General features: G+C 37.5%; 1 protein-coding gene across 1 annotated transcript in view; it reads left to right on the top strand.

Moving 5' to 3' along the window:
• The first annotated feature begins 665 nt into the window (after window positions 1-665).
• The window catches only part of LOC144962396 (ubiquitin carboxyl-terminal hydrolase 14-like), a 29,594-nt gene continuing 16,219 nt past the window's right edge, over window positions 666-14,040 (top strand). Inside the window, exons 1-6 of the mRNA XM_078895298.1 lie at window positions 666-780; window positions 8,386-8,531; window positions 8,771-8,809; window positions 9,936-10,040; window positions 11,175-11,278; window positions 13,571-13,629. Of these exons, the coding sequence (XP_078751424.1) occupies window positions 765-780; window positions 8,386-8,531; window positions 8,771-8,809; window positions 9,936-10,040; window positions 11,175-11,278; window positions 13,571-13,629 (469 nt within the window). The 5' untranslated portion in view covers window positions 666-764. The remainder of the gene's footprint in view (window positions 781-8,385; window positions 8,532-8,770; window positions 8,810-9,935; window positions 10,041-11,174; window positions 11,279-13,570; window positions 13,630-14,040) is intronic.

Below are 14,040 nucleotides of genomic sequence, written 5' to 3'. Positions count from 1 at the left end.
TTTTCAATGTGTTAATGGGTTGGTGATGGTTCCATGTCGGCCCTTGAACAACATATTGATCTTTTGCGTCTTTCTCTGTTCAATAAGTGAGGTCCAGTTTAAATGCTCCATCATGTCTTTTTTACTATGTAGTCGGTTGTAGTCATTACAGACAACTCTGTAGGCCTATACCTAAACAAGTCTTACAAATACGTTGTAGCACTTTTCTTTCACTCGTGTGGGGCATGATGATATGTGTCGACTTCGAAAGCTAAGGGTATTGTTGGCTTTCCTGCATATCTTTTCAATATGTGGGTTCCATCTTAACTTGTCGTCGATTGTTATGCCCAGGTAATCAGCCTTTGTTTCAGTTTTCAATGTTTGATTGTGGATTGTGTAAACATTGTCAATTTACCTACCTCCCTGGGTGACAAAAACATAATAAAAGTTACACATATTCATCCTCAAACTGGTAAGGCAATGTTATATTTACATAGCTGCATAGAAATAAAGGTTTGTTTCTCGTTGTATATTCATGTTAGTAGAAAAAGTATTGCATAAAAACACTTGGCATTTTTTTTTTCAGGCCGTTGATATTTTTTCTAAGACTTGTTTGACATTTTATGAAAAATTGATCTGACAATACCACATCATTTTCTTTCTTCACCTCGGGACTACTCTGTCAGTTCGCAAGTCAACTTCCGACAGCAACAGCGGTGCATGAGTAGACGACTTTTTGGGGCTTCTTCTGCTGGCTTATTGTACTTTTTTTTTCAAAGTCCACAATGCCTACATTTAAAGGTAATTTATGACTGACTATATGTCACGTTCGAACGACCATTCTTTTAAAAATAGGATACCTGAGGTTTTATGTTTTAAGAATTATAGACTTCAGTTCTCAGCTAAATTCATGAGTCACAGAGTCCGATTCTGGTGGTTCTTCTCATCATCATGACCATGATAATTTCAGTTTTCAAGTGACATTGACGGCATAAAATTAAATCTGGTTTAAATGATGCAGTATATCACCCCATGGATAAAACTACGGGAGGCCTTCCAAAAGCTCCTACTCCTACCCTCAAAATACCTTGATTTGACTCAGTCAGAGTCAGGGGGAGATACATAAAATTTGATAGGACCTTATACTTATTATTTGTTTATCTACGACCTACGGTTCCAGAGTTATCTATATTTTTCTATTGAAATTTTTTGTCAATTTTACAGAGAGAATCTGTGATCTCACCGCTGCCTCAAAACCAGCATCTCGCGGCGATCGGGAAATTTTGAGTTTTGCAGTCAACATGGCCCACTTATATTGTTTTCAGTAAATTTGTTTCAATTAAAAAATAAATGGCAAGTGTTAGGTATCATTTTAAAGGTCAGACAATAAGCTTTATTTTCATATAAATCATTTTTATGTATGCAAAATATGGAAAAATTAAGGATAAATGAAAATGGAAAGAAACATGAGGTTTTTGTCCAAAAAAGTGGGGTTGATGGCGGGAAAAATAAAATAATGAGCGAGTGTATCAATTTTGATGAAGTTTGGCAGAGATATTCTTCAATTAATTGTCTATCGATGTATGAAGTATAATTAAAATGTATCTATAATTTAAAAAGTTCTTATAATTCAAAAATTTATAAATTTTTATTACATAAGCTTTCTGAGAAATACAATCAGGAATTAAGAATGAAATACACCGTTAGAAAGTTTGTTTTGTGCCCTTTATAATGATACCAAAATTAGTCACATAGGTTCACAAATAACGCCATGGTGACTAAAACAGTAAAGGGTCAAAAATAAAGTTCCAAAAATCGGGTTTCATCTTACAGTGAGCCTATCGGCGGCCACTGTACTGGAGTTATCAAAGTGCCTAACCCTACATCCCCAGTATTCTTGTTTGGAAAAGGCTATTCGGACCGAGCTTTGGACCTCGGACCCGAGTCTGAATTGCCTCCCATGGCAATTCGGACCCCGAGTCCGAATTGCTTCCCATGACAATTCGGACTCGATTCTAAACTAAATAGAACTCCGTGGCTAACCAGGGTCGAATCTGAATAGTCTCCGGTGGCTCTTCGATTCAGAATACTGCAATGCAATGCGCCCAAATGATGAACTTATCATGAGTGAAACTCTCAGTTATTCCGTTTGCAGCTAGGCTTTAGTGCGGGGCGGTCCTTGGCAAGCTTAAGGACCACGGTCCTACGGTCCTTGGGAAATGAAGACCGCAAGTACCGGTCCTTTTCGACATTGAACATTCCTGAGAGACTGTTGGAAATTCGAACCGGTTTGACCTTTGAGACCATGGGATCGTTCATTCTTGAACCGTTAAAGACCGCTACACGATGAAAACCGTGGTCTACAGGAGTAAAACACACGGAGTAGTCACACTCATTTCAAATTGTAACCTAATTAGAGAAGAGGGGTGATGCCTTCTTTATTTGCTCACCGTACTTCATTGTTACTTCGATAATTTAATAAAATTTGAAATTTATCCCCATTAACGGAGATAATGGCATCGCCCAAGGCGTTGATCGAGTTGTTCGTGGCGTTGATACACACACGCAACTCCTACCCCCCCCCCCCCCCCCCCACCCCCCACACACACACACACACATTAGAGGGCAGCGAGCATTGAAGAGTAAGAGAGAGACGTGAAGTTATAATAAGAGGGGTGGATGAGGTAATAAGAGGGGTCGATGGTGACTTTTCGCCAGATCTAACAAACTCAGCTACCCATTCATTGCTGAGTAGACAGGGATTCAGAAAAAAATCGACTGCACCCGGGATCGATCTCTGGCCCTTTGCGTATAAAGAGAGTGCTCTATCAACTGAGCTATCGGGGTCCCCAAATATTCTATTGGACTTTTTTAAAATTCAGACGTTATAACTGGGTTTTTTGGAAGGAAGAAACTAATGAAACTCATATTATTTGATTAGTAAAAACACCAACGAAATTTTAATATTATTGTATTATTTTAAATGACAACACTGCGATAGAAAGGAGTGGTGACAAGAGATGGACAAAAGAAAACAAAAAATCGGATTTGCTACTTGCTAGGTTCGACACACACACATCTTTAGTAGTCACATACATTTCAAACAATAACCCATTAGAGAAGAGGGGTCATGCCTTCACCATAGATCATTGTCATTGCGATCATTATGGTGTAGTAAATTTTGAAATTTACCCCGTATAATGGAATCGTCCAAGGCGTGCGCCTCCTGTTCCCCCCATCTCACACACGAAAGGGCGGTTTGCGGAGTGGAGGTTGGTGGTCGTCTGTGTCGTTTAGTGTATGGCAAAGGGGGTGGGTGCGATTAATTAAGTGGGATGGGTGGTGATTGGTGGAAGATAGGCAACCGAAGCAACGAATCGCTGGGGCAGGGTTGCCAGTTTGGCATTTTAAATGCCAGATTCCAAAAATCTGGCATTTTTGAAAACCGTTTGGCATTAGAAAAATCATTTGGCATTTGGCATTTTCATTTGGCATTTTCTTTTCTTGTATATTATACTTCAAATGACACCTTTTCTTAATTATTTCTAAACGCGTAAAAACAAACATCTTCACATTTCTTTTTCATTCTTAAAATCCAACCGTGGTGTAGTGGTTTAGCACTCCACTTAGTAGTCAGTAGGTAAATAATTACCCCAACAGGAAATTTAGTATAATTCAAAAAAAAAAAAAAAAAAGAAAAGAAAAGAAAACACTCAAGCCACCAGGATATGATAGTAAATTGTCTATCAAAAGTGAGTAGTTTTCTTAGTGGGGTGGGAGTCAACAGACTTTGGCATTTTTTTGAGTGTTTTGGCATTTTTTGAGTCTTCCCCTGGCATTTTGTTGAAAAATAATCTGGCAACCCTGCAGCCTGGGGAAGTAGTAGGCTATGGCGCGAGACCGTAGGACCGTGGTCCTTGCAAGGACCGCCCCACACTAGTTGAAAGGTGATAAGAAGTGAGGACCGCCGCCGATCTTCCCCTAAGGGACTGGTCTTCGGTTCACAGCTAAAAGACCGTCGGACCGCGGTCTAGACCGGTCTTCAGCGCGGCACTAATAGAAACCGTATTGGTCGTCCTAAACACACACACACTTTCAGGAGTATTTCTAAGTCATAAAAAAAAAACAGAATAACCCCACACACACACTCCTCCCAACAACCATTTCCACAACCCAAGAGCCGGCGACTTTTTCTCTTTGATCTCGTATCGTATCACTATGTTCTCCTCTGCGTCCAGCGCCTCGGTCGTTTGCGGGTAACCCCCCCCCCCCCCCCCCCCCAATCCCATTACCAATTCAGGGCTGAGAATCTTCCGCCTAAAGGCGGATTTCCGCCTAAATGGTATTTTATCTCCGCCCATCCCATCACATTTCCTCCTTTTTCAAATTTGCCTTGTCAAATATTTTCCTCAAAACCACAAAATCACCATTATATCTTATGTCATATTTTGACACCTGTGCTCAGTCTCGTGAAATTTGATGACAGTCCCGTTTTTATGACGTTGGGCCAGACAGTATGGCACCAGATGTCACAATAGACACAGAAGACCGGTGTTCTTTGATTAGTTAGTTGATGGTTGAAGGGGAAGGGGAGGGACAAATGGGTCTGGATTTTTTTCTCTGTTGTAGATACCTATTGCCTTTTTAATCTCTCTCTCTCTCCTCTCTCTCTCTCCCTCTCCTCTCTCTCTCTCTCTCTCTCTCTCTCTCTCTCTCTCTCCTCTCTCTCTCTCTCTCTCTCTCTCTCTCTCTCTCTCTCTCTCTTCTTTTTTTTTTTTTCCCTTTGTCCTTCTTTCTATTTCTCTTTTCTTCTTCTTTTTTTCTTTTATATAGAATTCAAAAGGTCAATACATAAGTTATTCTGGTAAAGAAGTCTCTCCTCTCTCTCTCTCTCTCTCTCTCTCTCTCTCTCTCTCTCTCTCTCTCTCTCTCTCTCTCTCTCTCTCTCTCTCTCTCTCTCTCTCTCTTTCTCTCTTTCTTTCTTTCGCAACCATCCATTAAATAATCTGGTATATAGAGATAATATTAGAACAAAGCAATGGTGATTGGCTTAGTTTAATCTTTTTTTCTTTTTACCCTTGGACTATGGCTTTGAATTTGAGAGATTCTTTGGTTGTATTTATAAGCTGAATAACTACTAGGTTTCTTTGCTTGTGTTTGATCGATAGACCGAGAAATTGTCCTCCTTTTTGACAAACTGCTATTATCATCACTGAATAAAAAAACACTCACCAAAACCACTACACTACATCAACATCTCTACCACCACTACTATTACAATCACCACCACATCATCATCCCTACCACCACTACTTCAAATCGTACCACATCATCCCTACCACTACCACCACTACTACTACAACTACCACCACATCATCAACCCTACTACCACTACTACAACCACCTCCATATCATCATCCCCACCACCACCACCACTACTACTACAACCACCATCACATCATCTCTAAGACCACTGCTACTACAATCACCCCCGCATCATCATCCCTGCCACCACTACCACATCATCCGTAGCACCACTACCACAACTACCGCCACATCATCATTCATACCACAACTGCTACTTCAACCACCATCACATCATCATCCCTACCACCACTACTATTACCATCATCATCCCTACCACCACTTATTTACCACCACCATCACACCATCATTCCTACCACCCCTACTACTACAACCAACACCACATCATCAACCCTACTACCACTAATACAACCACCACCTCATCATCATCCCTACCACTACTACCACTACTACTACTACTACTATTACAATAGTCATCCCTACCACCACCACTACTACAACTTCCACCAAACCATCATCCCTACCACCACTACTACTACAACCACCACATCATCATCCCTACCACCACTACTACTACAGCTACCACCAAATCATCATTCCTACCACAGCTACTACAACCACCACCACACAATCATCCATACTACTACTAATCCACATCATCCCTACCACTGCTATTACTACAACCACCACCACATCATCATCCCTACTACAACCACCAAAAATGTTGTAATTACACTTTCAACTTTTGAAATTCCACCGAGTCGTGTCAGAAATTGCTGCAAGACAAATTTTGGATCGCATCTCAGTAAATTTTTAGTGAAATTCAAATTTATAGGTTATGGTCGCATGGATGGGTCATGATCTTCACGATGAAAAATTTCCTCCTTTTTTGTGACCAGTCATTCTCACCCCTGCAATTGATCATTTTCTCTCCGTATTCAACCAGTGCTTATTTTATTAATAGACACCTAGTCCAGTATTATCTTATAATATTAGTATTAGACGGAACTCTGCCCCTACCCCAGTGGCGAGGCTCTATTGCATGGTTTGCTGCCAAGAATCGCATCTATTTTTATATTTAGAAATAAAACAGCATATTTTTTTAAATTAAAAAATAATTAAGATACTGCCTTTTGTCAAAGCCCGACACATAATGCCTTTTAAATAAAACGCTCAATGCCCAAAGTCATATTATTCGCCTTTACCCGCACTTTTTTGCGGCCGCAAATGGCAATATATATAATATAGATATGTCATGCATGTATCTTTTGCAACATGCTCATGGCAAATCAAATAAATCTTCCAATCATTACACAATGACACTCTTTTATCTATGCGAGGGCAAATTGATTGTTAACGTTAACAATAGCAACTACAATTGTAATCTTCCAAAGACCACGAATATTTAGATCTATGTTGTTTTTTTGTTGTTTTTTTTTTGTTTTTAAGGCGCTTGCAACACATTTAGGTCATATCAGCGCCAGTAAAAAGGGAGAAATTGGATAGTAAAAAGTTCTAGAATTACAATTAAAAAGTACCCAAGAAAAAGTAAGACAAAGGGGAATAATAGATCACCACTTTTGAAGGTATAGTCATCTTCGAGAGTTCTAAAACGTGACTTGCTCGCTCACTCGCCCTCCTACCGACTGACAACTGAGAGCGAGCAGCTTCCTCCCACCCTACCATGCTTCACTTTCGACCCAGTCTCCACTTCCGACACATTGTGGCAAGAGTCCGAATTGCCACGGGAAGCGATTCAGACTCGGGTCCGAATTGCCACTTCGTTGAATTATAATGTTCTCTAGTTGGGGGTTTGGGAGGGGGCAAACTTTTTTTTTTTTTTAAGTCTTCCCCCCTCCCAAACCCCCTACTAGAACATTATTAAAAAAGTTTCCCCCTTTCCAAACCCTCTACTAGAGCAAGAATACTGGGATGTAGGAGCTTTCGGAAGGCCTCCCCAAACTATGCTGCCTGAGCGAACTTTTCCGATGGCTAATCAGCCGGCACCTTTCTATTTCTATAGGCTGGAATCAGACTACCTACACTTAGTATACATAATTTTATAAGTTATTCCTAAGAATAACTTATATTGTAGGTAGTCTGATTCCAGCCTATAGAAAGGTGCCGGTAGTTTAGCCATTGGAAAAGTTCGCTCAGATTCAAATTCATACACCACTTATTGTTGTATTATAAGTATAAGTGTCAGAAGTGTCAAGATATCTTGGCTGTAAATTGTAAAGGTGATATTTGATTGCAAAGGTTAGGGCTTGACAATACAGTTTCAGTGATGCCAGTATTTGAGCTAATTAGTAGTAGAAGAAAACTTGCTCTTTTAAAAGACAAGAAATAACACTCTTCACTCTATTGTCTCTGGGTGGGGTTCCTGACCTCGCATAGCGGGCAGGGAGGCGCTTACTGTCTTCTATCCCCCTATTTCTGTTTTCCAACTTGTTTTCTGCCTTTGTCTTGGAATGAGATTATTTGGGCTTTGTCCTGGTCCAGGCTGGATACCCTGTCTAGGAAGGAAACAGTCAAATGTATAATTAGAGTTTTGGGAGATGGTATTTTTTTGCCTTGTAAATCATCTCTGTTATGCACTGTATTATTTTTGTTTCACATATATATGATTTGTTAACATTTGACTGTATTCCTCTAAGTGGGGACATGTGCTTGTGTCAGAATGAGACTTTGAGGTGATCCCAAACTAAGTACACTGATAGTGTTAGTGTGCTCTTGGAATCTGCATCTGTTCCCTGTTCCCCTTTGTCTTCTTTTTTCTTGGATACTTTGATTGTAATTCTAGAACGTTTTAACTATCCTATTTTCTTCCTTTTTTTACTGGCGCTTATATGACCTTAATGTGTTGCAAACACTGTAAAACCTTTAAAAACAAATGTACAAATGTAGTTTTGAATGAATTTTGTGGCCTAAAACTTGGTTGTCTTGACATTTTTTCATGATTTCAAGTGCTTTTACTGTTTGGTTAATTTTTGTACATTAATTTTGGATGTGAGATGAATGATTACATAGTAATAGTTTATTTTATTGCTCAAAGTAATCTATCACTTTCTTTATCTCCAGTAAATGTCAAATGGGGAAAGGAGAAATTTTCAGATGTGATGTGTGATACAGATGAACCCCCAGAAGTTTTCAAAGCACAACTGTTTGCTTTGTCGGGTGTGCAACCATCACGACAGAAAGTGATGATAACTGGAGCTATCTTGAAGGTTAGTTTCATGCTTTTGATGAAAATCATATTTGTTCTGTGATTATAATCATAACTCGATTTTGTCACTTCCTGTGAATAAATTCATTTTCATCCCAAAGATAAAAGCAAAGCCATGAAACAAACTTAAATTTGTGATTCATCAGTGTGATAATCTGTAGGCGATCATTTGGATTAAAATAGTTATTGATTTAATGATTTTTTTTTTTTTTAACTAAACAATATGTACTTTTTCTTCAGGATGATGACTGGGGCCCAGTTAAAAACAAGATAAAGGAGGTAAGTTACACGATGTCATATTTCAGTTTTTCAAATCTCGCTCCAAGGACAGCATGTGAAAATCTCCATGTTGGGAGTATGATTCAGTTAACAAGGCAGAATTTTACTAATAAGTTCTCAAATTCGATTATAAATTATTCCAACCACCCTTATAATGCTTATAACCAAAAAAAAAAAAAATTAATAGAAATAAAAGTCTGCTTGCTAACCATATATATTGAATCTTCAAGGTTCTGAAAGCAAACAAAATGGAACATTGAAATATTTCTGTGTTTAAAAGAATATATAAAAATAAAAAGGGGCATTCTTAAAGCAAATCAGACATGACGCACATCTTGCTTATATAATGCTAATATGGTATAGAAATTACTGTGGTTCATGTCTCAGCGCAATTGAGAAGCAAGAAAAACGGACACAAGGGTTAAATACTTAATGGTGTATATAAAGCTTTAGACTTCATACTCCGCTTTGAGTTGGACCTTTGTATTGTAACATTGTCATTTTGTGATAATTTCAAAATTTATCAACTTGCATGTTTTTGACCTGGCCTGTTAAAAAAAAAAATAATAAAAAACTCAGCTTCACAAAGTAGAACAAGTATTAAAGAAAGAAAAAGACCATTGAGTATGCTATCAATGTTTCGTTCTATAATTTTCATAAGTTTAAGAGGGTATATTTACTTGTTGTGGGATGACACGAAAGAATAATGAACGTTCTGACCTGTCGTCTATTGTCAAAGAAAAAGGCATACAGGTGGGATGAGTTCAAAAGACTGGATTTTCAGAGTGATGTATTTGATATAAGAATTTCTGTTTTATTAAAAAAAAAAAAAAGGATGTATACAGGCGGTGGGCACTCTTGTGGAAAGCACTGAGCTACTATTTCCCTTCCCTCTTGCGTTTGACAATTTCCTTGAATTCATGAGGAACATATGACAGACTCAGTGTACTTTCAATCTGCAAAGTTCTGGCAAGTGCTCATTGGCTTCATTTAAACCTGTCCGATACTCTAAAAATATTGGGTTTTTTGGTGTATGCTGGCTTCATCTTTCAGAATTTATAATCTTCGAAAGCAATCTTAATGGAAATTTAATGTATTCATGTTATTACTATAATTTGTATTTCAGGGCTCAACACTCTTAATGATGGGCTCAGCTGATGCACTGCCAGAGGCTCCAAAAGAAAAGACTGTATTTGTAGAAGATCTCACTGACCAGCAGCTTGCATCGACAGTATGTTATATAATAGGTTATTCTTTGATTCATTATTCTGTTATATGATAGATGAGGGTCAGTCAAAAAGTGGGAGTAATGATAGTCTGATTTTTCACATATACACACAAACACACCACACCTGTACACACATTTCTAGCACATGATATTGAAAAGACCTTGGAAATAGATGTGTTGTAGTGGAGAGGGTGCCACATATGCCATTCCTCTGTCGTTCTGCAATTCTCATTTTCATCTTTGAAACCCATGACTAGACCCACCAACCAGTAATATTTCCCGTATTTTTAGTTTTAAATTTTAAACCAAATATACAGATATATTCTCAGAGGACGTAGTATGATTTAAATTTTTTTTTTTTTTTTGTTTTTTTCAACAGTGGGTGATGAAAATATTATCGTCATAGGTGTCATGTCACTTTTCTGTCATAGATTTAATTTATTTTTCATGGATATAACGATTTACACTCTTTCTGTATGATACATCAAGTTTTGTATTTAATCTGTTATTTTCGTTGGTAATAAAACGCTGTTTTTCACTATTTTTAAAATTAATTTTTGTTTCTGATCCTGATTTATTTCTAAGTGGAGAGCTTTTATAACACTTGGTTCAAATTAAATTTACGAAGACCATATTTAGATGTATCTAACTTGCCTGTGCATATTATATGAGTGGGACATGGATCATTAGATAACTTTTAATTTTAAAATTGTTGTTGTTTAAAAAATTTAATAACATGACTCCTTCTTCATCTCAAAATATGTTAAATATGATCTTGACAGATGAACCAGATATTTTGCTTTATGTTAAGCTGGTTCTTGAAATGTTTTACATTGTTTTATCTGATACTTCATCTCAGAGCCATACAGATCAACCCACGAGTTGAGTCTGATTATACAAGGACAAAAATTAAATAAATTGTAGCTTTCCGTTGCTAATATGAATATAAATGTGTTCACTTTTCAGGGCTGGTGAAATTTTAGTTTTTATTATTATTATTTTATTATTATTTCTGTTGTTATTGTTATTATTATTATTATTATTATTATTATTATTATTATTATTATTATTATTATTATTATTATTATTTTGATTTATTTTATTATTAACAATTTAAAAAATATGAATTATCTTTAGCTTGATGTTCCACCTGGTTTAACTAATTTGGGAAACACCTGCTACATGAATGCAACTGTGCAGTGTCTAAGATCTGTGCCTGAACTGAGAGAGGCTCTCAAAAAGTATGTAACATAATTTTTAAAATAATTGTCAGTTTACCTTTCTGTTTGATATATTTTCTCGTTTCTATCTGAAACAGGTTCAAGTTGTTAAATTTGATAAGGGTATTTTTTAAATTTTAATTTGTTTTTACAATGAAAGTCTTTTTCAGCTAAACGTAACAAGGACGCTCGCGGGTCGTGAGCATTAAAGTTAATTTTTTAGCATATATTAAAGCCCAACTTCTCCCCTACCCTTGTGAATAACAGACTGACCACAAACCCATTTTGCGGGAGTAGTCATGTGTTCTAAATTCAAATGTTGAGTGTTATTGCAGAAATCACACTCTTTTAAAATTTTTCTCAAAATCACCTCTCTCGCCCTTACGCAGTTAGATTCAGACATCCTCTATAATTTTATTTTATTCTCTCTCTCTCTCTCTCTCTCTCTCTCTCTCTCTCTCTCTCTCTCTCTCTCTCTCTCTCTCTCTCCTCTCTCTCTCTCTCTCTCTCTCTCTCTCTCTCTCTCTCTCTCCTCTCTCTCTCTCTCTCTCTCTCTCTCTCTCTCTCTCTCTCTCTCTCTCTCTCTCTCTCTCTCTCTCTCTCTCTCTCTCTCTCTCTTCTCCTCTCTCTCTCTCTCTCTCTCCTCTCTCTCTCTCTCCTCTCCTCTCTCTCTCTCTCTCTCTCTCTCTCTCTCTCTCTCTCTCTCTCTCTCTCTCTCCTCTCTCTCTCTCTCTCTCTCTCTCTCTCTCTCTCTCTCTCTCTCTCTCTCTCTCTCTCTCTCTCTCTCTCTCTCTCTCTCTCTCTCTCTCTCTCTCTCTCTCTCTCTCTCTCTCTCTCTCTCCTCTCTCTCTCTCTCTCTCTCTCTCTCTCTCTCTTCTCTCTCTCTCTCTCTCTCTCCTCTCTCTCTCTCTCTCTCTCTCTCTCTCTCCTCTCTCTCTCTCTCCTCTCTCTCTCTCTCTCTCTCTCTCTCTCTCTCTCTCTCTCTCTCTCTCTTTCTTTCTTTCTTTCTTTCTTCTTTTTTATATATATATATATATATATACAGATATAATGTTTGATTCGCGTCATGTTTTACAATTCATTCCAAAATCATTTGATTATATACCTTGTAAATTTTTTTTTTTTTTTTAAATACAGTAGAATTACTTTAAACTGAAATTTTGGGGACCTTCTAAACCATTTCGGTTTAAAGACATTTTGGTTTAAAGCAAGTTCCCGTTTTGCGATGTTTTTCAAGGGTCGTAACTATTTAAGGAATTTGCTCATTTAATTTTGTTTTTGGTGTGTTTAAAGAATATTTTTGGGGGTTTTCGTTTTCCATTCAAAATTGTTGAAAGTTGAGTTCAGGATGCCGTGTTTTTTTTACATATCTCCGTCTTGATCAACTTTTTTTTCATCGACTTCACATAGTATTCTGATTTTAAACTCCAACGTGTAAGCACATTTCTTTCTTTTAGACATCTTTTAGTAAAATGTAAAGCTAAATTAAAATCGAAAGTTCTTGTGTGATAAGTGATAATGAATGGTGCGCAGCTACTCAGAGGTGAAGTGAAATGAAAATGAAAAGGCTTGTCAATGCTAAGCTGTCTACTCCACAAACACTCCTCTTTTGTTGAAAAGCCATTAGGTTCAAAGGCCTACATAGAACCTCCCCCTCCCCTTAAGCCCCTCACACACACACATTTAAACAAAGTGGAAATAAAATGGCATGTCAATGGTAAGTTGTCTCTGCCACCCCCCCCCCCCCCCCCCCTTATTGTCGTGTTGAAAATCCAGTCAGTTCCAATGCATCAACACACGAGCGAGAACATCTCGTTTACGTGATTCTACACCCCAACTCCTCTCTTTCCTCATTTTTCGCCTGCCAGGCACCCGTTGTCTTCCTTTTCCAGGCTGTGCAATTGTGGTGTTGGCCAAGCCCAAGTGCAGTGATTGAAGTGTTTGCCTACCTCTCACCCTCATCTTATACTTATGCTCTTAGTTTAATATTAATATTGCCGGGCATTATTGCGTGTGGCCACCTTCCCGAATTTTTGAAGAAAAATAGAGAGAGAGAGAGAGGGGGGGAAGGTGCTCTCAAGTTGTTTCGGTTTAAAGAAAGTCCTGCTTAGCAGTATTTCGGTTCTTCGTAAGAATTAGTACAAAGATAATGAAGAAACTCGTACATTTTATTACATTCTTTGCGGTTTAAGGTATTTTTCGGTTTAGCTTCTTTCGGTTTAAAGTAATTTTACTGTACCTCGTTTGTTTGTTTGTTTCTTTTTTTAAAATAACTTTTTGTGATTTTTTAATTTGTTAATTTTTCTTTCTCAGGCATTCAGGAGGTATGACCCTTGGTGGAGCAATCAATCCTGCAGATTCAATAACAGCAGGTATGCACATAATGTATCTTACAATTATGTTCATTGTTAAAGCGATTTTGTTTGGGTTTTTTTTTTTAACCAAAGGAGGATTCACACTTTTGAGTTTATTTCAACAAAGTTAAATTTATTTTGGCATGAAAATTTGAATTGAAAGTCTCCAAATGTCATTCAACTTATCCAAGAACATCCATACAAAATAAAAGCTGAAATACACACAACAATTAATTGAAATATAAACTAAAGAAACTTTTTTTTTTTGGTCTATATCTTATGCTAGCTGTTGCTGAATCTAAACTAAGCAAAATGAACAATCACAAAGTGTGTACTGATTCAGAAAAAAGGTACAGAGCAAGTGATATTAAAACAAAATGGTATTTGTTGGTGACCACATAATAGAGCAGTAATTAAAATGATAATTCC

The sequence above is a fragment of the Berghia stephanieae genome, chromosome 1 (genome assembly GCF_034508935.2).
Source record: "Berghia stephanieae isolate SIO BIC M18660-M18661 chromosome 1, UCSD_Bste_1.3, whole genome shotgun sequence".
Lineage (NCBI taxonomy): Eukaryota > Metazoa > Mollusca > Gastropoda > Nudibranchia > Aeolidiidae > Berghia > Berghia stephanieae.
This window is presented reverse-complemented; position numbering and strand designations above follow the sequence as displayed.